Source organism: Osmerus eperlanus, chromosome 4, assembly GCF_963692335.1.
Source record: "Osmerus eperlanus chromosome 4, fOsmEpe2.1, whole genome shotgun sequence".
NCBI lineage: Eukaryota > Metazoa > Chordata > Actinopteri > Osmeriformes > Osmeridae > Osmerus > Osmerus eperlanus.
The window spans coordinates 22,277,488-22,301,460 of NC_085021.1; the positions used below are offsets into that span (position 1 = coordinate 22,277,488).

General features: G+C 49.1%; 3 protein-coding genes across 3 annotated transcripts; 2 read left to right on the forward strand and 1 right to left on the reverse strand.

Moving 5' to 3' along the window:
* Nucleotides 1–204: 204 nt before the first annotated feature.
* On the reverse strand, nucleotides 205–7,535 carry si:ch211-220i18.4 (SRSF protein kinase 3). Its single transcript, XM_062460559.1, is given in 14 exon segments — nucleotides 205–447; nucleotides 1,213–1,305; nucleotides 1,448–1,517; nucleotides 1,846–1,953; nucleotides 2,233–2,266; nucleotides 3,333–3,412; nucleotides 3,415–3,510; nucleotides 4,196–4,302; nucleotides 4,407–4,494; nucleotides 4,745–4,832; nucleotides 5,036–5,144; nucleotides 5,341–5,432; nucleotides 7,041–7,163; nucleotides 7,246–7,535. Coding segments are annotated over 14 exon segments (1,563 nt in total). The 3' UTR covers nucleotides 205–262.
* Nucleotides 7,536–8,527: 992 nt separating this feature from the next.
* On the forward strand, nucleotides 8,528–11,734 carry LOC134019430 (E3 ubiquitin-protein ligase TRIM47-like). Its single transcript, XM_062460333.1, has 2 exons — nucleotides 8,528–8,697; nucleotides 9,951–11,734. Exon 2 carries the CDS (start codon nucleotides 9,953–9,955, stop codon nucleotides 11,117–11,119), a length of 1,167 nt encoding a protein of 388 aa, XP_062316317.1. The 5' UTR covers nucleotides 8,528–8,697; nucleotides 9,951–9,952; the 3' UTR covers nucleotides 11,120–11,734.
* A 1,858-nt stretch (nucleotides 11,735–13,592) lies between these two features.
* LOC134019420 (CD5 antigen-like) lies at nucleotides 13,593–23,859 on the forward strand. The gene is made up of 10 exons (XM_062460317.1): nucleotides 13,593–14,095; nucleotides 16,233–16,265; nucleotides 16,473–16,775; nucleotides 19,675–19,980; nucleotides 20,075–20,098; nucleotides 21,431–21,601; nucleotides 21,694–22,020; nucleotides 22,294–22,623; nucleotides 22,941–23,029; nucleotides 23,105–23,859. The coding sequence occupies exons 1-10, from the start codon at nucleotides 14,053–14,055 to the stop codon at nucleotides 23,225–23,227; spliced, it is 1,749 nt and encodes a 582-aa protein (XP_062316301.1). The 5' UTR covers nucleotides 13,593–14,052; the 3' UTR covers nucleotides 23,228–23,859.
* The last annotated feature ends 114 nt before the right edge of the window (nucleotides 23,860–23,973 follow it).

Genomic DNA, 23,973 nt, shown 5'->3' on the forward strand with positions numbered 1-23,973 from the left:
GGGGGGGCAGGAGGAGGGGTAGGGGGGGCAGGAGGATGGGGGGGGGCAGGAGGAGGGGTAGGGGGGGTAGGAGGAGGAGTAGGGGGGGCAGGAGGAGGGGGAGGGAGGGGCAGGGGAAGGTGTAAGGGGGGGGGATGGAGGATGGGGGGGCAGGAGGAGGAGGGGGGGGCAGGAGGAGGAGGGGGGGGCAGGAGGAGGAGGGGGGGGCAGGAGGAGGGGAAGGTGTAAGGGGGGGGCATGAGGAGGAGGGGAGGAGGAACCATCAGGAGGAGAGCCAGGGGTGCAGCAGACTCTGTGCAGCCGTTGCCCTCCTGTCTGGGTGGTATTCCAGCATGGGCAACAGGAAGTCAGACAGCTGCAACGCTTCACTCAACAGGAAGTGGTACTTCTCAACCAGGACCTCGTACAGACCCAAGACACGGAGGGGGCCGACGTGACGCAGATCACCTGGAGAGGAGGAGGAGGAGGAGGAGGAGGGGAAGGAGGGAGGGAGGAAGGGAATAGGAAGAGAAGGAGGAAGAGGAGGAGGAGGGGTAGGAGGGAGGGAGGAAGGGAATAGGAAGAGAAGGAGGAAGAGGAGGAGGAGGGGAAGGTAAGAGGAGAACCATGGATAGGAAACGTTCCACAGGCGTTTCTCACCCACGTTTCAGCACGGAGAACGGACTGATGAGGAAGGGAAGGAGAAGGGGGTTTGTGACGGAGGTATTAGCATAAGCTAAGCCCACCAGGAAGTGACCTCACCTCTTGATCATGTGATCATAGATGGGAAGGGGAAGCGACATCACCTAGCTGTAGGTGCTGTTTGTCATCAGCCCGGAGGAGCCTCACCTGTGTGGGTGAAGTACTCTGAGGAGCCTCACCTGTGATGGTGAAGTACTCTGAGGAGCCTCACCTGTGATGGTGAAGTACTCTGAGGAGCCTCACCTGTGAGGGTGAAGTACTCTGAAGAGCCTCACCTGTGATGGTGAAGTACTCTGAGGAGCCTCACCTGTGATGGTGAAGTACTCTGAGGAGCCTCACCTGTGTGGGTGAAGTACTCTGAGGAGCCTCACCTGTGTGGGTGAAGTACTCTGAGGAGCCTCACCTCTGTGGGTGAAGTACTCTGAGGAGCCTCACCTGTGTGGGTGAAGTACTCTGAGGAGCCTCACCTGTGAGGGTGAAGTACTCTGAGGAGCCTCACCTGTGAGGGTGAAGTACTCTGAGGAGCCTCACCTGTGTGGGTTAAGTACTCTGAGGAGAATCTTCCAGACAGCACCAGCGATGGAGGAATCCTGCCAAGCAGCTCTATGATGTGAGCCAGGTGGTCTGGAGAGGGAGGAACAAGAGGGACTACGTTACCCAGAATCCATAGCGTGATAACTGTTAACCGTGTCACGAGTGTGTGAGTATGTATGTGAGGGCTTGTGCATGTGTGTGTGAGAGAGAGAAAAGAGAGAGTTAATCAGACCTTCCTCCAGGGTGAAGGTCTTGCCAGCTTTGGGCTCAAACAGCGAGTCTCCAGTAACCAGCTCAAAAGCCTGAATAACAAATAGTTTTACTGTAAGAGGATGAACATGTTTTTATAAAGTATTACTGTTCAGACCACATTGTGTTTATTGATATTGTGTTAACATTACATGGTGTGAACAGTGTTGTTCTTCTGTGGATGGATGATGATGTTCTGAGGATGATGTCTATGGATGGATGGATGATGATATTCTGAGGATAATGTTCTGAGGATGATGTCTAAGGATGGATGGATGGATGGATGATGTTCTGAGAATGGATGATGTTCTGAGGATGGATGATGTTCTGAGGATGATGTCTATGGATGGATGGATGATGTTCTGAGGATGGATGACTCACCATGCAGGCTACGCTCCAGATGTCTGCAGGCGGGCCGTACTCTGAGCCCAGCAGCACCTCCAGGGAGCGGTACTGACGGGTCTGGATCTCCTCACTGAAGTGTTTATACTGGGGGGGGGGGGAGAAACTACAGGTTCAGATACAAATAAAAAGAATCTTCAGAATTAAATCTTTGTCATCGATATCGTTGTAACCTTCCCCCCCTCCTCCTCCCCCCCTCCTCCTCCTTCCCCCCTCCTCCTCCCCTCCTCCCCCCCTCCTCCTCCTTCCCCCCTCCTCCTCCCCTCCTCCCCCCCTCCTCCTCCTTCCCCCCTCCTCCTCCCCTCCTCCCCCCCTCCTCCTCCTTCCCCCCTCCTCCTCCCCTCCTCCCCCCTTCCTCCTCCTCACCACCCAGCAGGAACTCTCCAGGTCAGCAGGAACTCTCCAGGTCAGCAGGAACTCCCCAGGTCAGCAGGAACTCTCCAGGTCAGCAGGAACTCTCCAGGTCAGCAGGAACTCCCCAGGTCAGCAGGAACTCTCCAGGTCAGCAGGAACTCTCCAGGTCAGCAGGAACTCCCCAGGTCAGCAGGAACTCCCCAGGTCAGCAGGAACTCTCCAGGTCAGCAGGAACTCCCCAGGTCAGCAGGAACTCTCCAGGTCAGCAGGAACTCTCCAGGTCAGCAGGAACTCCCCAGGTCAGCAGGAACTCTCCAGGTCAGCAGGAACTCCCCAGGTCAGCAGGAACTCTCCAGGTCAGCAGGAACTCTCCAGGTCAGCAGGAACTCCCCAGGTCAGCAGGAACTCTCCAGGTCAGCAGGAACTCCCCAGGTCAGCAGGAACTCTCCAGGTCAGCAGGAACTCCCCAGGTCAGCAGGAACTCTCCAGGTCAGCAGGAACTCCCCAGGTCAGCAGGAACTCTCCAGGTCAGCAGGAACTCCCCAGGTCAGCAGGAACTCTCCAGGTCAGCAGGAACACTCTCCAGGTCAGCAGGAACTCCCCAGGTCAGCAGGAACTCTCCAGGTCAGCAGGAACTCTCCAGGTCAGCAGGAACTCCCCAGGTCAGCAGGAACTCTCCAGGTCAGCAGGAACTCTCCAGGTCAGCAGGAACGGAACTCTCCAGGTCAGCAGGAACTCCCCAGGTCAGCAGGAACTCTCCAGGTCAGCAGGAACTCTCCAGGTCAGCAGGAACTCTCCAGGTCAGCAGGAACTCCCCAGGTCAGCAGGAACTCTCCAGGTCAGCAGGAACTCTCCAGGTCAGCAGGAACTCTCCAGGTCAGCAGGAACTCTCCAGGTCAGCGATCTTCACCCTCATCTCCTCCATGCTGAGGCGGCCCATAAAGTTGCTGTCTGGAGAATGAGAAACTCTCATCTAACATGTTCACCATACGTTAATCAGCAAGCTGTTATTGTTGCACTGTTGTATTCTTATTTACTTTCATACTACGAAAATTGTATTTTACTTTTCATGTTTCTGTCAAAGAAAGGGAAGAAGTCAAAGGTTTCAAAACAAAGTAAGCTGTCAACCTGCAGTGGTACCATCCTTGGTGCCCTGGCTGGGGCTTGTGGTGGCGCCCCCTGGTGTCTGAGAACATCCTGCTCCTCCAGGCACAGCAGGATGTCCTCAGGCTTGATGTCTGTGTGGATGATCTTACACTGGGAGTGAAGGTAGTCCAAACCCTGCAGGACCTGAACAGCGTCACACAGAGAGAGCGTGACAGGCTGCTATGCAGGAGTGGTGAAACATCTGTGCTCTATTCAGACCAGACAGCAGCCTACCTGAGGACCAGACAGCAGCCTACCTGAGGGTCAGACAGCAGCCTACCTGAGGACCAGACAGCAGCCTACCTGAGGGTCAGACAGCAGCCTACCTGAGGACCAGACAGCAACCTAACAGAGGACCAGACAGACAGCAGCCTACATGAAGACCAGACAGCAGCCTACCTGAGGGTCAGACAGCAGCCTACCTGAGGACCAGACAGCAACCTAACAGAGGACCAGACAGACAGCAGCCTACCTGAAGACCAGACAGCAGCCTACCTGGGGACCAGACAGCAGCCTACCTGAGGACCAGACGGCATCCTACCTGAGAACCAGACGGCAGCCTACCTGAGGACCAGACAGCAGCCTACCTGAGGGCCAGACGGCAGCCTACCTGAGGGTCAGACAGCAGCCTACCTGAGGACCAGACAGACAGCAGCCTACCTGAGGACCAGACAGCAGCCTACCTGAGGACCAGACAGACAGCAGCCTACCTGCAGACCAGACAGCAGCCTACCTGAGGACCAGACAGACAGCAGCCTACCCGAGGACCAGACAGCAGCCTACCTGAGGACCAGACAGCAGCCTACCTGAGGACCAGACAGCAGCCTACCTGGGTGAGCACCTGTCTGACCCAGGGTAGCGGCAGTCCCGGGCTCCCGAAGCACACCTGCCAGCAGCGCAGGTCCGGACCGAGCAGCTCCAGAACCAGACACACGTCTAGACGGCTGGGTCAAGGAACCACACACATATACACACACACACAAGCTCACATATACACACACACACAAATCAACACACGTACACACACAGATGAAAGATACGGACCCCGTTGACTCCCACCAGTTGGAACTCGTCCAGCAACTGTACGATCCTGCCACTGTGAGGATGACGCGCTGTGGGTCCACTGGCCTAGGGAGAGGAGGAAGAGGAGAGGAGGAGGGAGGAGAGGAGGAGGGAGGAGGAAGAGGAGAGGAGGAGGGAAGATGGGGGAGGAAGAGGAGAGGAGAGGAGGGAGGGGGGAGGAAGAGGAGGGGAGGAGGAGGGAGGAGGGGAGGAGGAGGAGGGGGAGAGAGAGATGTTTCTAGTATAAAATAAACATCCCAATAAAGATTTGGAGGAGAGGAGGAGGAGAGATATAGAGGGAGGAGAGGAGACTTACACAGCGTAGCAGAGAGACTTCATCCTGTCCTGCCTGAGTGAAGCCTGTCCCACTCTTCAACACCTTCACAGCCACACACCTGCCCTGCCTGAAGGAGGGAGGGAGGGAAATACATGGATACACAGAGGGAGAGAGCAAGGAAGGGAGGGAGGGAGGGATGGAAGGAGGAATGGAAGGAGGGATAAGTGATAAGTGTATGAATGGATGGATGCACGAATGGATAGATTGCAGATTACAATTTGTAATTGGTCCTCTTTTTAATTTTTTTGTTTGTTTATCAGTTGGACCAACCTGAAGTCTTGGCAGAGCCAGACCGTGGAGAAGTACCCCCAGCCCAGCTTGGACAGAACCTGGTACCTCCTGTTGAAGCTGTCTCCTACCTGGACAGGGTGGTAACCTCCTGGAGATACACATACACACCTAGTAAGATACTGCCAACAGGTACATATACATGTGCCGGTACATCATTAGACACAGCTTGAGAGGGAGAGAGACATACAGAGAGAGAGAGACATATAGAGAGAGAGAGACATACAGAGAGAGAGAGAGAGAGAGAGAGAGAGAGAGCCAGAGAGAGAGAGAGAGAGATAGAGTACCATAGCAGTATTCTCGTGGGTCTTCTCTGTCTTGTCTCTCTTCTGGCTCCAGCTGCTCCAGATGCCTCAAATCTTCCAGACCTGCCTTACTTCTGCAGCACACACACACCCACACACCACACACACACACACACACCACACACACAAACACAGTGAACAGACAGCTACTGTACGTTCTGAGGACCGTAGCTGTGGCCAGCTGAGGTGTCTGGTTGCTAGGAGCAGACAGGGCACAGGAACTACTTTTAGACACACATTCTACTGCCCCCCAACACACACACTCATATACATACACACACAATACACACACACAGAACACATACAGTCACATGCTCAATCGCTGTTGTGTCGAGACTGTAAATGCACCACAGTGACCTCACTGTAAAAGCTCCTGGTTCATGACATTCATTTACATTACATTTAGTCATTTAGCAGACGCTCTTATCCAGAGCGACTTACAGTAAGTACAGGGACATTCCCCCCGAGGCAAGTAGGGTGAAGTGCCTTGCCCAAGGACACAACGTCAGGTGGCATGACCGGGAATCGAACTGGCAACCTTTGGATTACTAGCCCGATTTCCTCACCGCTCAGCCACTTGACTCCCCTCTCACATTCAACATAATATTCACCAATCAGACATGTTTGATTCATGTCATATCCATGTCCCTTTAGGAGCACTTGATTTTTGTTAGCACACCTCTCCAAGAGGCACCTGACTTCTGTTGGAGCGCATAGGCTGTGCTCAGGTTGGAGACCCTGGGTACAGTCATCTCCAGGCTGGAGACCCTGGGTACAGTCATCTCCAGGCTGGAGACCCTGGGTACAGTCATCTCCAGGCTGGAGACCCCTGGGTACAGTCATCTCCAGGCTGGAGACCCTGGGTACAGTCATCACCAGGCTGGAGACCCCTGGGTACAGTCATCTCCAGGCTGGAGACCCTGGGTACAGTCATCACCAGGCTGGAGACCCTGGGTACAGTCATCACCAGGCTGGAGACCCCTGGGTACAGTCATCTCCAGGCTGGAGACCCTGGGTACAGTCATCACCAGGCTGGAGACCCCTGGGTACAGTCATCACCAGGCTGGAGACCCCTGGGTACAGTCATCACCAGGCTGGAGACCCTGGGTACAGTCATCACCAGGCTGGAGACCCTGGGTACAGTCATCACCAGGCTGGAGACCCTGGGTACAGTCATCACCAGGCTGGAGACCCTGGGTACAGTCATCACCAGTGAAACTCTACACTGCCATGACAGTCACCTCTCTGGAGAGATGGAAACAATGTTCACATTCTCATTGTGGAGGAGAGAGGGAGTGAGGGAGGGAGAGAGAGAGAAAGAGAGAGAGCAGGAGGGAGAGGGAGAGAGAGAGCAGGAGGGAGAGGGAGGGAGAGAGAGAAAGAGAGAGAGGGCAGGAGGGAGAGAGAGAGAGAGGTGCTAAACATGAACCTGCCCCTGCTGCCATGGAAATAAAGGCTCTAGGCCAAGCTGTGATGCCCTGGATCAGATAACTGAGCTCACAACACTACAAGCTGTCTGCGATGTAGCCAAACTGGTTTTAGGCAGTGTGTGTGTGTGTGTGAATGTGGGTGTAAGCGTGCATGTCTGTGTGCAAGTATAAGCATTTGTATGTGTGTATGTGCGTACTCGTATGCACTGTATATATGTGAGCAATGTACAGTTCTGTATTAGCTGTACTTACGGACGATCCTGAGTGACCAGGGGAGCTGGGCTGCGATCAGAGCAGGTCTCTCTGCAGGGACCAGAGCAGGTCTCTCTGCAGGGACCAGAGCAGGTCTCTCTGCAGGGACCAGAACAGGTCTCTCTGCAGGGACATGAGCAGGTCTCTCTGCAGGGACCAGAGCAGGTCTCTCTGCAGGGACCAGAACAGGTCTCTCTGCAGGGACATGAGCAGGTCTCTCTGCAGGGACCAGAACAGGTCTCTCTGCAGGGACCAGAACAGGTCTCTCTGCAGGGACATGAGCAGGTCTCTCTGCAGGGACCAGAACAGGTCTCTCTGCAGGGACCAGAACAGGTCTCTCTGCAGGGACATGAGCAGGTCTCTCTGCAGGGACATGAGCAGGTCTCTCTGCAGGGACCAGAGCAGGTCTCTCTGCAGGGACCAGAACAGGTCTCTCTGCAGGGACCAGAACAGGTCTCTCTGCAGGGACATGAGCAGGTCTCTCTGCATGGACATCCTGACTGGAGATCCAGCGACATCAGGTCCACAGGAGGTGATAGAGCAGCCAGGAGAAAAATAAGCTGCTACAAATAGGTTAAGTGTTTGGTTAAGCAGTCGAAAAACCAGCCGTTAAATCAGCCGGTAATGTAGAGAGATGGCAGCAACAGCGGAGAGGCCGGCTTCTGAGTCCAGAGCTGATCAGCTGGGAATGAGGAGGCCAGTCAGGTCTAAACATGGAAACACCAGCCTTCCTCTCTCTCTCACTCTCTCTCTCTGCTCCTCTCACTCTCCCTCTCTGCCCCTCTCACTCTCCCTCTCTGCCCCCTCACTCTCCCTCTCTGCCCCTCTCACTCTCCCTCTCTGCCCCTCTCACTCTCCCTCTCTGCCCCTCTCTGTCTTTCTCAGACACCCTCTCTCTCTCTCCTTCTCTATCTCCCTCTCTCTTTCATTCGTACTTGACATACATGTTCCTCACCCCCTCTGTCTCTCTGTTCTCCGGTGATCTAAATCCCAGTCTGACTAATCCCTGAGAAAGAGAGGATAAATACCTGGTCTCAGAGGAGGAGAGAGGAGAGGAGGAGAGGAGGAGAGGGAGGAGGCTGTGACAGGAAGTTGATATTCTGTTCATTACCACCAGGCTGTTAACACCTGCTGAAGCTCCCCACACGATGACATGTCCAATCACCACGGTGATGCAACTTTGGGGGGGGAGGGTGTGTGGATGTGTTTGTGGGTTGGGGGTGTTGAGTCACTAAACATCGAAGATCACATGACTGTTTAAAAATAAATACATGCCACCCCTGTCTTACTGTCTGAAGATCAGTTCCTGTGTTCTATCTGTCTGGATGTCTTCACCCAGACAGTAAGCATCCCATGTGGACACAACTTCTGCATGGCCTGCATCGGAGAATACTGGAGTGACACAACTAACCCTTGCCAGTGCAGCTGAGTTTTCAAATAGAGATCTCAGACTTTTCAAATGCGTACTGTGCCTTTAAGAGGAGCTGAAGCCGAGCTGGTAGTAAGTAACGTCACTTAGATGAAGTGAAAGTAATGTTAAAAAGCACCTTATGGATAGGCAAATCTCACGGTTTTCCACATAATTTTGAATAATTATACAGTTTTTTATTTTCAATACAAGGTCAATACGGTTATCCACATCTAAGCACAAAAACAGGTGAGTAGACATGTTAACGATCCCTGAATAATTATTAATCGTTGTGATTTTATATCCTAGGTTACGTGGCATGTCACATTACATTTACATTTAGTCATTTAGCAGACGCTCTTATCCAGAGCGACTTACAGTAAGTACAGGGACATTCCCCTCGAGGCAAGTAGGGTGAAGTGCCTTGCCCAAGGACACAACGTCATTGAACGGCGGGAAATCGAACCGGCAACTTTTTGATTACTAGCCCGAATCCCTAACCGCTCAGCCACCTGACTCACATTAGATTATGAACCCGCTCTTAACGTTGATGTCAAATAATGCTCCGGGCATTTGAGATTTTTCACGCCACCTCAGGTATGTCAGATTTCGCAAAGTTTGCCATCGATTTTTAACACGAAGTAATATATTTCCAAAACCATAATGGCAATAAAGACCATAAATCAGCCAATTAACATTTATTGAACTGTTACCAGAATTGATTTAGTCATCCAATTCACTTTGGCGTGAGAATTTAAGATTAACAAACAGAAACAGTAGCTAGGCTTTTGCTGCACATGGAATCTGAAAATAAAGTGCAAATATTACAAACAACGTAGGCTACCTTATTGGCCGCTTCGTCTTCTTTGTGGATTGGATCAGATCGTAAAAATCACACTTCATTTGTTCACAGTTCATTGTTCATTTCCTATTTCTGAAACGAAAATCGGAAAATTATAAACCAGGCATTTTTCTTCAGTGCCGTATTTTCTATGGAAAGTGCTTAGTTGCGTATTGAAGCGCACCTGTTTTATATTTAGTTCGTTATGTATTTTTATTTTATTTTTATGATTTGTTTGTTGTGGAATTGTATACCCTAATCCTTTCTAAATGTTTAAATGCAAAGCTATTATGTAAGATGTCTAGTTCTTTAACATTGTGTGTGGTATTTGCAACAATAACAAAAATATATGGTCAGTGCCATGTTGAACTTCCGCCTCTCTCGTCCGGTCTTGCGCAGTAGAGGGTCTCGCTGTGCTCCAGACTCATTTATATGTCTGCCATCTTTGACGTAGGCACAAAAAAAGGCCACATGCAGTCAAATATGCCACGTAACCTCGGATCTAAAATCACAATGATTAATAATTATCCAGTGCAGATAGAATTATATAATTTGTCTGGACAGCTGTATAATAGGCAGCCAGAATATTATGAAAATATGCCTCCACAAAATATTGAATGGTTTAACCTTTATTCTAAATATGGCTTTTATCTCTGTCTAGATATGACGGCTGCCACCCCTCTCCTTCTGTCAGAAGATCAGTTCCTGTGTTCTATCTGTCTGGATGTCTTCACCCAGCCAGTAAGCATCCCATGTGGACACACTTATTGCATGGCCTGCATCGGAGAATACTGGGGTGACACAACTAACCCTTGCCAGTGCCCGCTGTGTAAGAACAGGTTCTCCATAAAACCTGAGCTGAAAGTGAACACGTTTATCTCTGAGATGGTGGATCAGTTCAGGAGGTCAGCTACAGCCGAAGGCAGCAGGAACCACCACCCTGCCAGGCCAGGAGAGGTGTCCTGTGGTGTCTGCACCAAGGCCAAGCTCAAGGCCCTGAAGTCCTGCCTGGAGTGTCAGACGTCCTACTGTGAGACCCACCTGGAGCCTCACCAGAGAGTCGCAGGTCTGAAGAGACACCAGCTGGTCGACCCTGAGGAGAACCTGGAGGACAGAGTGTGTAGGGAGCACCAGATGATGCACCCTGAGGAGAACCTGGAGGACAGAGTGTGTAGGACAGACAAGATGCCCCTTGAGCTGTTCTGTAGAGAGGACCAGACGTGTGTTTGCGCCTGCTGCGCTGGGACTGAACACACGGTTTACCCTTGCGTACCGTTCCAGTTTGTAAGTGAAGAGAGGAAGACTCTGGGAACCGAAATAGCACAAGCCAAAGAAATGATTTCAGAACGGAAAAAAAAAATTAGAGAGATTAAAAAATCAGTAGAGCTCTGCAAGAGAGAAGCGACCAGAGAGGTCTTCACTGGTCAAGGGCGCTCTGCTAAAAGAAGCCAGTTCATGAAGGTGGTCACAGAGAAGCAGAAAGCAGTAAAGGCGAGGGCTGAGAAGATGATCAGAGACCTGGAGCAGGACATCACTCACCTCCATAGGAGATGCGCTGAGCTGCAGCGACTCTCTAACACCCAGGGCCACTTCAACTTCATCCAGAGGAACGTTTTCAACGGGTTTTTAATTCTCACAACAGACGACCTGTCTGAGATCCAAGTTGGGAGAGTGCGTTTGGCCCCCCTGCTGAGAGTGAAGTCTCAGCTGGAGAAAGCAGTCGCGTCTACGAAGAGGTTATGTGGCGCTCAGCTCCAAAGGTTGAGAGAATATGACACTTGTTGGATTTTACTCCTTGTTATTTTCATTACTTCTATTATATTGTATTGAGTATCTGGTTAGCTCCCTCCAATTCCTAAACTAGGAACTAAAATGCAAATGTGGATTTGCTGTTAATCTTAACAGCTCATCCTTTTAATGAAGATATCATGAACACCAATCAAAATGTTATAATACAAGGTGTGTCCCTCTGAACAGTCTCAGCTGAGTGACACAAATAAAATAAAAGCTTTTTCAAAGTTACTATTATTGATACTGTACTAATTATGAATATATATTTACAAATTTAAGAATTTCAATTAAAATGTGGGAATTAAAATAAAGTAGAAATTGAAAAAAGAGTACAGGCTCTACCATCAAATTATTAAAAAAAATAACACTGTTGCACAAATTTGTTGGAACCAGGACCGTTATTGAGTTTAGCCATGCTTGAGTTGTAATCATTTGGGTTTATCTTAAAAACAGTTGTTGGTGTTTAGTTACTTTAATTAAAGCAGTCTCACCTATACGTCTGGTTCACCTGTCAGGAATGAGCACAGGAGCATCACTGCAACAAACACCTGGATGTCAGTCAGAAAAAATAAGATACCTGACAAGGAAACAGCAGTAGACACAACTACACCTTGACTGAACTGTGATTTATCTTCAATAAAATGCATAATAGAATTAACAGATAAGTTGTTGATGAATATTTTGTTGATGAAGTGAGAACAATTATTTAAAAAAACGTTTGGGTGATACTTCCTGTGTCCGGCTGCAGAGGGAGCCAGAGAGCTACAGCACCCTGCAAACTCACTGCATCTCATCACCCAGAGAGCTACAGCACCCTGCAAACTCACTGCATCTCATCACCCAGAGAGCTACAGCACCCTGCAAACTCCCTGCATCTCATCACCCAGAGAGCTACAGCACCCTGCAAACTCCCTGCATCTCATCACCCAGAGAGCTACAGCACCCTGCAAACTCCCTGCATCTCATCACCCAGAGAAGCAGGAGGCCACATGTTGCCGGATAACAGCCTGGTCAGCCACACACACATATCCACAAACAACCTTCTCCGCACATGTACATATATTCTCCACACACGGAGATATACACCAACCTACTTAGATACCCACGCAATAGATACACACACAGACACTTTCACACACACACACTTCACACATAACTCATTCACATAGTCCAATACACATCTCCACACACACTTGCACATTTATACATGCACGTAGACACACACACATGGACACACACACATAATCCCTCACATACACACGTAACTCTCTAACACATCTATATACGCCTCCAGGCCCATTCACACAGCTACGGGCACATGCATGTATAGACACACCTTCTACTTGGAAAAAAACAGAGAGACACACACACACATAGATATTACTGACACCTCCACAACACATATGTATTGACACACATCTAGACACACACACAGACACAACCCCTTAGATACATAATAACAAAATCAAACAATCAACACTTACCTTAGGGAGAGAGAAAGAGAGAGAGGGAGTGAGAAGGTGAAAGGGAGACTCTCTCTCTCTTACATACTTACACACACACACACACACACACTCAGTGACATACTCAAACATACTCTCTCAGACCCTCACTCAGTAAAACATACTATTACACTCACAAACACTCTCTCTCACACACACACACATACACACTCTCACACACACACACACACACACACACTCTCACACACACACACATACACACACTCTCACACACTCTCTCACACACAGCAGTGGAGGCTCGTCAGGGGATCATCCTGCTCAGTGTACTTTCATTAAAGATTAAAAAAAAAAAGATTAAAAAAGTTCCACATTTTAGATAAAACTATACTAAATATTTGAATATGTCACAGAAATCAATGATTTAAATACATAATATTGAACTGAAGGTCTACAGTAACTCAACAGCACTGTCTGTGCTTCTTAGGAACATTGCCAACACAAAAGCAGGGAGCATAGAAATGCAGACATAAGTTTCAAGCTTAAAACCGCATCGACCAGATTTGCCTACCTAGTGATTAATAGTCATTATCTGTATCTTGTTTTTCCTTTTTATAAATAGGGTTTTGTAAGAGTCGATAGGCTATACAGGATGATGACATTACGTTACCCTAGTTACAGAGGTCAGGGAGGGGCCAGATGCGTGATGTTACCCTAGTTACAGAGGTCAGGGAGGGGCCAGATGGGTGATCTGGGTTGTTAACCTAGTTACAGAGGTCAGGGAGGGGCCAGATGGGTGATTTGGGTTGTTACCCTAGTTACAGAGGTCAGGGAAGGGCCAGATGGGTGATCTGGGTTGTTACCCTAGTTACAGAGGTCAGGGAGGGGCCAAATGGGTGATCTGGGTTGTTACCCTAGGTACAGAGGTCAGGGAAGGGCCAGATGGGTGATCTGGGTTGTTACCCTAGTTACAGAGGTCAGGGAAGGGCCAGATGGGTGATCTGGGTTGTTACCCTAGTTACAGCGGTCAGGGAAGGGCCAGATGGGTGATCTGGGTTGTTACCCTAGTTACAGAGGTCAGGGAAGGGCCAGATGGGTGATCTGGGTTGTTACCCTAGTTACAGAGGTCAGGGAAGGGCCATGATCTAATACACAGTCTCTCTCTCATGTACACACACACTTTCAAAGACGCACACATGGAGACAACAGGCCAAAACAGGTTGTCTGCCTATGGTACACACTTCATAAACACATCTTTAGACTTCAATATTAATACTGTCTGACTCTCCAACATGGGTTGGTAGATTGTTCCAGAGATAGGGGACCCTAGTGACAGCTTGCTTATGAGAACTAAATCAATGATGGCCGATTAGCTGGAAGAATTGAGGAAATGCATCACAGGAAATAGAAGAGATATGGATTATAGAAGCTGCAGTTTCCATCCTCGGCCCTCAGTCCACTCCCCAGTCAGAAGTCTTCTACAGCCCAGTGGAGACCCAGTCTGAGAGAGAGATGGTTCCTGTCCTGATGCTGGTGGTCATGTTCTGGAGCACAGGTAGGGCTCTGTTGTATCTGTACAGTGTAGGATACAGTACAGACATGGATTACTATATTTAATACTGTCCTATACTGGTATATAGTAACTGTATTAATGTATATGGTACTGTCTTATACTGGTATAGACCGGTATTAGTGTATGTACTATAGTACTGTCCTATACTGGTACATACCTGTATTAGTGTATATAGTACTGTCCTATACTGGTATAGACCCACGTTAATGTATTTTAGAAACAAGAATGTTACGTGTTTTTAAAAGGAAGGAAATCAGCATATTAAACATAGCTGTTGTTAATAAATAAATATACATAAACACAAATATACTCTCTCACACCCACTCTCACTGAAACACACTATATTGCACTCACACACTAACCTTCACATACACACACACTCAAAGACTACAATGGGCACTCACTCTTATACACACACACACAAACTAATCAAATTAAACCAAAATGTATTTGTATAGCCCTTTTTACAAGCAATGTCACAGAGGGCTTCACATACACCCACAGAACTGCCCCTCAACCAACCTAAACCCTCAAGGAAGACAAGGGAAAAAACCCAGAAAAACTCACTAGAGGAGGAAAAATGAAAACTACCCAGGGCACCTGTGAAAGTGTGTTTGACTTTATGAATGTGGAGAGGTTGTCAAATTCACGGTTATTCGCCCGAAAGTGGGATTTTGCTGGGGACGGTTTTGTTATTCAAGTTAGACTAGGGGGCAGCGGGGTGGAGTAGTTTTTATCCCCGAAAATGGGATCCCCATTTCGGTATGTCTGTTTGAAATTTTGTTAACCCTCACTCACACTAACCCTCACACACTAACCCTCACACACAGGTACACACTCACGCACACCGGCATGCACACTACCACGCACAATACCACACACACTACCACAGGCACTCACATAGACTGAACACACACTACCACACACATTCACAGACTGAACACAGGACAGCATTAGCTACAGGGGCTGTTCCAGGCAGCACACAGCTACCAGCTAACCAGCTAACAGGTTCTCTACAACCAGGAGGGGTGTGTGTGTGTGTGTGACCAAAAATACTGGGCATTATGGAGGAAATATGAATAGGATCTGAAAGATCCTTTACTAAATAATTTGTAATCCATCCAATGAGTAATATTGTTCAAACTATTGGTTGACCTCACATTTGATAAGTTAGTAGATCCTAATAAGACAAAGTGAACAGATTGTGTATTCATGTATTTAATTATGCATTTTATGTATGACTAAATGTAATGTAAATGTAAATGACTAAATGTAAATGTAATGCAATGTATAATACTATTTTTAGATTAGAAGTATACAGTATGTATATAACTATAATTTATGATATAACAGTGCGTGTTTACACAAACAATCGTTTATTGAAGGAATGTTGATTGGACGTCTGGCCAAACTATACCTATGGACGTTGTGGTAACAGAGCTGTCTTGCACTGGTGTAGACATACAGTACTGTATGTTAGTATACACAGTGCTGGTGTAGACATACAGTACTGTATGTTAGTACACACAGTGCTGGTGTAGACATACAGTACTGTATGTTAGTATACACAGTGCTGGTGTAGACATACAGTACTGTATGTTAGTACACACAGTGATGGTGTAGACATACAGTACTGTATGTTAGTATACACAGTGCTGGTGTAGACATACAGTACTGTATGTTAGTACACACAGTGATGGTGTAGACATACAGTACTGTATGTTAGTACACACAGTGCTGGTGTAGACATACAGTTCTGTATGTTAGTACACACAGTGATGGTGTAGACATACAGTACTGTATGTTAGTATACACAGTGCTGGTGTAGACATACAGTACTGTATGTTAGTACACACAGTGCTGGTGTAGACATACAGTACTGTATGTTAGTACACACAGTGCTGGTGTAGACATACAGTACTGTATGTTAGTACACACAGTGCTGGTGTAGACATACAGTACTGTATGTTAGTATACACAGTGATGGTGTAGACATACAGTACTGTATGTTAGTATAAACAGTGATGGTGTAGACATACAGTACTGTATGTTAGTACACACAGTGCTGGTGTAATGATATAAAGTCATGTTGAGGTTCTGTTCTACATTGTCTCCTCAGGTCTCCAGGATGAACTCACTGATGAACCTCCAGGTTGGTAGAACATGCTACCATGGCAACTAACATGCTGTTAAAGACACTACTGTTTTGAATTATGAAAGTACATGACCTAGTCTAGTGTCTGTGTGTCAGTCTAAGGAAACACAACTATGTTAGGTTTGGGGTTAAAGGTCAGGGGTTGTTTCTGGACAGGACTGGACAGAGAGTCAGAGGACCTGACTGTCTCCTGTCTCTCTCCAGGTTCTGATGTGAGGTTGGAGGGAGGAGATGGTCGCTGTGTTGGTAAAGTAGAGATGAAACACCAGGGAGAGTGGAAGAGACTGGACAGGCGGTCTATCTGGGACCTGAGAGCTGCAGCTGTAGTGTGCAGACAGCTGGACTGTGGCTCTGCTGTTTCAACAGCAATAATATCTGATAGAGGTGGTACAAAACTTCCATGGAGGTTTAACTCTCGCTGTGATGGGTCTGAGTCTGCACTGTGGGAGTGTGGAACATTGGTGACAGGGCGTCAAGACTTACAAACCCTGGAGGTGACCTGCTCAGGTAATACACACACAATGTTGTTATATTGATGATGATGTTGGCAGTCACACATTACTGAGTCTCAACCTGTCACAGTAGCTGTCAGTAATTTACAACATATTTATTTATATTGTTATTAAATAATATATTAAGGTTTTCTAGTCTGACTAGTTTCAAGGCTGGAATATGTTCACGTGATTAACTTCATGTTAAGAAATATTGAAATGGATCAAGGGACACTAACCCTTAGGAATATACACAATGTTATTAGTCCTGCTAAATTACATCCAGTATTTGAATCAGGAGGAACTGGAAGGATAACCGAACATGTCATAATAGTTTGTACCCCCTCACCCCCAAATGTCTCCACCCCCTCACCCCCAAATGTCTCCACCCCCTCACCCCCAAATGTCTTCACCCCCTCACCCCCAAATGTCTCCACCCCCTCACCCCCAAATGTCTCCACCCCCTCACCCCCAAATGTCTCCACCCCCTCACCCCCAAATGTCTCCACCCCCTCACCCCCAAATGTCTTCACCCCCTCACCCCCAAATGTCTCCACCCCCTCACCCCCAAATGTCTCCACCCCCTCACCCCCAAATGTCTCCACCCCCTCACCCCCAAATGTCTCCACCCCCTCACCCCCAAATGTCTCCACCCCCTCACCCCCAAATGTCTCCACCCCCTCACCCCCAAATGTCTCCACCCCCTCGCCCCCAAATGTCTCCACCCCCTCGCCCCCAAATGTCTCCACCCCCTCGCCCCCAAATGTCTCCACCCCCTCGCCCCCAAATGTCTCCACCCCCTCACCCCCAAATGTCTCCACCCCCTCACCCCCAAATGTCTCCACCCCCTCACCCCCAAATGTCTCCACCCCCTCACCCCCAAATGTCTCCACCCCCTCACCCCCAAATGTCTCCACCCCCTCACCCCCAAATGTCTCCACCCCCTCACCCCCAAATGTCTCCACCCCCTCACCCCCAAATGTCTCCACCCCCTCACCCCCAAATGTCTCCACCCCCTCACCCCCAAATGTCTCCACCCCCTAACCCCCAAATGTCTCCACCCCCTCACCCCCAAATGTCTCCACCCCCTCACCCCCAAATGTCTCCACCCCCTCACCCCCAAATGTCTCCACCCCCTCACCCCCAAATGTCTCCACCCCCTCACCCCCAAATGTCTCCACCCCCTCACCCCCAAATGTCTCCACCCCCTAACCCCCAAATGTCTCCACCCCCTCACCCCCAAATGTCTCCACCCCCTCACCCCCAAATGTCTCCACCCCCTCACCCCCAAATGTCTCCACCCCCTAACCCCCAAATGTCTCCACCCCCTCACCCCCAAATGTCTCCACCCCCTAACCCCCAAATGTCTCCACCCCCTCACCCCCAAATGTCTCCACCCCCTCACCCCCAAATGTCTCCACCCCCTCACCCCCAAATGTCTCCACCCCCTCACCCCCAAATGTCTCCACCCCCTCACCCCCAAATGTCTCCACCCCCTCACCCCCAAATGTCTTCACCCCCTCACCCCCAAATGTCTCCACCCCCTCACCCCCAAATGTCTCCACCCCCTCACCCCCAAATGTCTCCACCCCCTCACCCCCAAATGTCTCCACCCCCTCACCCCCAAATGTCTCCACCCCCTCACCCCCAAATGTCTCCACCCCCTCACCCCCAAATGTCTCCACCCCCTCACCCCCAAATGTCTCCACCCCCTAACCCCCAAATGTCTCCACCCCCTCACCCCCAAATGTCTCCACCCCCTCACCCCCAAATGTCTCCACCCCCTCACCCCCAAATGTCTCCACCCCCTCACCCCCAAATGTCTCCACCCCCTCACCCCCAAATGTCTCCACCCCCTCACCCCCAAATGTCTCCACCCCCTCACCCCCAAATGTCTCCACCCCCTCACCCCCAAATGTCTCCACCCCCTCACCCCCAAATGTCTCCACCCCCTCACCCCCAAATGTCTCCACCCCCTAACCCCCAAATGTCTCCACCCCCTCACCCCCAAATGTCTCCACCCCCTCACCCCCAAATGTCTCCACCCCCTCACCCCCAAATGTCTCCACCCCCTCACCCCCAAATGTCTCCACCCCCTCACCCCCAAATGTCTCCACCCCCTCACCCCCAAATGTCTCCACCCCCTCACCCCCAAATGTCTCCACCCCCTCACCCCCAAATGTCTCCACCCCCTCACCCCCAAATGTCTCCACCCCCTCACCCCCAAATGTCTCCACCCCCTAACCCCCAAATGTCTCCACCCCCTCACCCCCAAATGTCTCCACCCCCTCACCCCCAAATGTCTCCACCCCCTCACCCCCAAATGTCTCCACCCCCTCACCCCCAAATGTCTCCACCCCCTCACCCCCAAATGTCTCCACCCCCTCACCCCCAAATGTCTCCACCCCCTCACCCCCAAATGTCTCCACCCCCTCACCCCCAAATGTCTCCACCCCCTCACCCCCAAATGTCTCCACCCCCTCACCCCCAAATGTCTCCACCCCCTCACCCCCAAATGTCTCCACCCCCTCACCCCCAAATGTCTCCACCCCCTCACCCCCAAATGTCTCCACCCCCTCACCCCCAAATGTCTCCACCCCCTCACCCCCAAATGTCTCCACCCCCTAACCCCCAAATGTCTCCACCCCCTAACCCCCAAATGTCTCCACCCCCTCACCCCCAAATGTCTCCACCCCCTCACCCCCAAATGTCTCCACCCCCTCACCCCCAAATGTCTCCACCCCCTCACCCCCAAATGTCTCCACCCCCTCACCCCCAAATGTCTCCAACTATTTCATGACCCTGCCCCCCCACCCCCCTCCCTCCCTCCACCACCATCACCATCATCCACCATAAGAACCCCCCAAGAACCCTGATTGCATCCATGTTCATCTTTATGACATGTCTTCCTTCAGAGTCTGTGAGGCTTGTGGAGGGAGCTGGTCTGTGCTCTGGCAGAGTGGAGGTGAGGTCTGATCAGTCGTGGGTCTCAGTGTGTGAAGCTGACTTTGACAGGCTGGATGCAGAGGTGGTCTGTCGGGAGCTTGGCTGTGGGGCTCCTTCAGCCCTCCAGGGGGCGCTCTATGGAGAAGGGAAAGGTCCACTCTGGGATAAAGAGTTCCAGTGTGGAGGCACGGAGTCCAGTCTCCTGGACTGTGACACCTCAGACTCAGCTAGAAACACCTGCTCACCTGGCAATGCTGTTGGACTCACCTGCTCAGGTACTGGAAGAAGCAGTTTGTCTTTTCAAGATGAATGCAGTATTTTGTCAGGATACAGAGATTCAGAGGACCTGACTGTCTCCTGTCTCTCCAGGGCCAGATGATGTGAGGTTGGAGGGAGGAGATGGTCGCTGTGCTGGTGTAGTGAAGATTAAACACAAGGGATGGTGGAATGGAGTGGACACCTGGTCTCACTGGGACCTGAGAACTGCAGCTGTAGTATGCAGACAGCTGGACTGTGGCTCTGCTGTTTCAACTGGAATTGTTGATAATAGAAAACCTAATGTATGGCGGTTTGAATCTCGCTGTGTTGGGTCTGAGTCTGCACTGAGGGAGTGTGTAACAGTGGATGCATCGTATGTACAATCCGCTACCGTATATATCGTGGAGGTGACCTGCTCAGGTAATACACACATAATGTTGTTATATTCAGCTGATGATGTTGGCAGTCACACATTACTGAGTCTCAACTTGTCACAGTAGCTGTCCGTTCTCTACATTAGATACTTTTTTACGTTGTTATGAAATGCTAATGAAGGTTTTCTCGTCTTACTGAGTACAATGCTGCTATCTGTTAAAGTGATTATCCTTAGGTTTAAGCATATTGAAATGGATCAAGGGAAACTAAAATATTCTCTCAGAAGATCCAAAATGTTACTTGTTCTGCTAAATATATATTACATCCAGTGTTTAAATTGGGGGTCTGGAAGGATAACTGCACGTCATAATAGTTGAGTCCATAGATATATATAAACACTAGATGTCTCGTCCGCGTTGCCGGACAACGGAGTCGAACGTCCGCACATGGCGGCCATCTTGCTACAGTCAACTCGCTCACCCATAACATTGTGTTGATGCTACATGTACTTTTTAAATGACCATCATTTTCTCAATTTTCAACCGATTTTGAAACGGTTTGGTTTGTTATCAAGGTCAGAGATGTATGCCACTGCATACTTATGAATAATTATGTAAAAAAAAAAAAAATAGAATAGAAGTATGCAGTGGCATACCGACATCTCTGACGTTGATAACAAACCAAATCGTTTCAAAATCGGTTGACACACGCAAGTTATGGTCATTTAAAAGGTACATGTAGATCAACACAATGTTATGGGTGAGCGAGTTGACTGTAGCAAGATGGCCGCCATGTGCGGACGTTCTAGACTCTAGTGTTTATATATATATCTATGGTTGAGTCCACCCCCATATGCCTCCTCCTATCAGGAGACCCTCCACCATCACACAGTCCACATTGAGCATACCCCAAGAACACATGCATCCATGTTCATCTTTATGACATTTCTTCTTTCAGAATCTGTGAGGCTTGTGGAGGGAGCTGGTCTGTGCTCTGGCAGAGTGGAGGTGAGGTCTGATCAGTCGTGGGTCTCAGTGTGTGAAGCTGACTTTGACAGGCTGGATGCAGAGGTGGTCTGTCGGGAGCTTGGCTGTGGGGCTCCTTCAGCCCTCCAGGGGGCGCTCTATGGAGAAGGGAAAGGTCCACTCTGGGATAAAGAGTTCCAGTGTGGAGGCAATGAGTCCCGTCTCCTGGCCTGTGACACCTCAGACTCAGCTAGAAACACCTGCTCACCTGGCAATGCTGTTGGACTCACCTGCTCAGGTACTGGAAGAAGCAGTTAGTCTTTCCAAGATGAATGCAGTATTTTGTCAGGATACAGAGTCAGAGGACCTGACTGTCTCCTGTCTCTCCAGGGCCAGATGATGTGAGGTTGGAGGGAGGAGATGGTCGCTGTGTTGGCAGAGTGGAGATGAAACACCAGGGACAGTGGAGGAGAGTGACCAGAGACTGGAACTGGAACTGGAACCCGACCCTGGACCCGAACCTAAATGCTGCAGCTGTAGTGTGCAGACAGCTGGACTGTGGCTCTGCTGTTTCAACAGGAATAATTAGTAGTGATGAACGACGTGATAGATGGGAGTTTATATCTCACTGTGTTGGGTCTGAGTCTGCACTGAGGGAGTGTGGAGCACTGGAGAGAAGGTATTACAGTGTCTCCACCGTGGAGGTGATCTGCTCAGGTAATAAACACAATATTGGTTTATTCACAGTCACAGCAGCTGTTAATAGCCACAGCTCTGGATAAGAGCGTCTGCTAAAATGACTAAATGTAGTAAAGGTTTACAACAGACTACTGCCCTCTGCAGGTGTAATCAGGAACAGTATCCGGTATCGTGATGTTATTGCTTATCGTTCCATGCTGGTGGGATTATCACAGCTGAAAGAGAGGTGTTTGTCCTGCTTTTGAAATGTTCTCCCTTTACTCCTTTGTCTCTTTACTCCTTTGTTTGCAGATATCCTGTTCCAGCCCAGAATCTCCCTGTCTTCCTCCATGCTAGGGGTCTCCCAGGACCAGCAGCAGGGGCTGCAGGTGTTCAGGGACCACAGCTTCACCATCACCTGCTCCATCCAGCCACAGTACCCAGGAGGCTCCTCCCAACTCACCTTCACTGGCTCCAACACAACCCTGACACACACCCTCACAGCTGTCAATCACTCTGCCAACTTCCTCTTTCCTGCTGCAGACCACGCCCACCAAGGAAACTACAGCTGTGTTTATGAAGTCTACGTTTTCTCTCATAACTTCACCTCTGAGAGTGAGCTCCTCTCTCTCACTGTAGCAGGTTAGTGAGACTGGAGTTTAAAAGCACAACCTGCGACTTTTAAGTCCATCAAAGGGGCTGCCTTTAAACATTTCTGGAAACTTAGTGGGGGCTGGTCTTGAGGAAACCTAACAGGACTAATTTGAGTCCTGTTCTGCAGGAAGACACCTCCAGAATGTGTCAGTAGCAGTCACCTAGGTCACTGCTCATCTCCACACTCTAAAAACAAGTAGCAGCACTTTATACTGGAGATGGAAGTTACAGGATTTGTCTTTACCTTGGTTGACAGTCTGATCGGATGATGATCATTCTCTTCATCCGCTGTGTTTCTGTTCCAGCCAATCCTCTGGCAGCTTTCATCATCAGAGTGGTGGTGGTGCTGCTGACTCTGCTGACGTCCAACACTGCCCTCTATCTGTACTTTAAGGTACTGTCGTTTGTTCATGTCACAATTCTCCGGGTTTTCCCCTTTTCCTGAGTCTCTTGTGTTGTGTCTCTTCAGACCCCCAGGAAGCCTGCAGAGAGGGGGAGCATAGAGCTGGTCTCCCTGCATTCCAGTGCTGAAGCTGGGCCAGGAGAGGAGAGAGCAGCCCAGGGGATGGAGCAGGAGGAGAGTGCTGTCTAGACGCTGATCTGAGGTCAGACATGGAGTCCCTGCCAATGGAGACTGACAGCACTGGGAGAAGCTGGTCTGATCCTGGATCTGGGTCTTTGGACCAGTTCCACCAGGATTACTTTAATATCGCCAACATTATATCCATCATCGAGTGTTAATCAGTGTTTTATCTTTTATTGTTGTTATATTAGCTGGAATAACTGTTAAAGGTGACTTTTCTATAGCACATATTTGTTTCAGCATGGTTGCTTCATTAATGATGTTTACTTGAATAACTTAGTATCTGTAATAGGAGTAATATTGTGTTTTTGTCTGATCCTGGATCTGGGTCTTTGATATGAGGATACCAGGATTTCTTTAATATCGCCAACATTATATCCATCATCGAGTATTAATCACCGTTTTATCTTTTATCTTTTTTATATTATCTGGAATAACTTTTATAGCATATATTTGTTTCAGCATGGTTGCTTCATTAATAATGTTTACTTGAATAAATTAGTATCTATGATAGGAATAGTATTGTGTTTTTCTCTAGTTTTTTTGTACTTCAATTTAAATGTATTTTGTAAACACACTTTGTATACATGTGAATGATATTTTTCCAATATGTGAAAATAAAAAAAAAGTTTTGGACAGAGTCCTCTCCTCTCTTTTCACTGTGTGTAAAAAAAAGTTTATATATATATTTTTTTAAAGGTTGAAAAAGTATATATTTTTATAGTTTCCACAATATAACATTTTGAAAGGTTGAA

What these genes read in the sequence shown, in the direction of transcription:
- LOC134019430 (XM_062460333.1), top strand. Translation starts at nt 9,953, where the DNA reads ATGACGGCTGCCACCCCTCTCCTTCTGTCAGAAGATCAGTTCCTGTGT.
- LOC134019420 (XM_062460317.1), top strand. Translation starts at nt 14,053, where the DNA reads ATGGTTCCTGTCCTGATGCTGGTGGTCATGTTCTGGAGCACAG. An exon ending in CCTGGAGGTGACCTGCTCAG is followed by an intron (nt 16,776 to 19,674) that starts GTAATACACACA and finishes GTCTTCCTTCAG; the next exon opens with AGTCTGTGAGGCTTGTGGAG. An exon ending in TGTTGGACTCACCTGCTCAG is followed by an intron (nt 21,602 to 21,693) that starts GTACTGGAAGAA and finishes CTGTCTCTCCAG; the next exon opens with GGCCAGATGATGTGAGGTTG.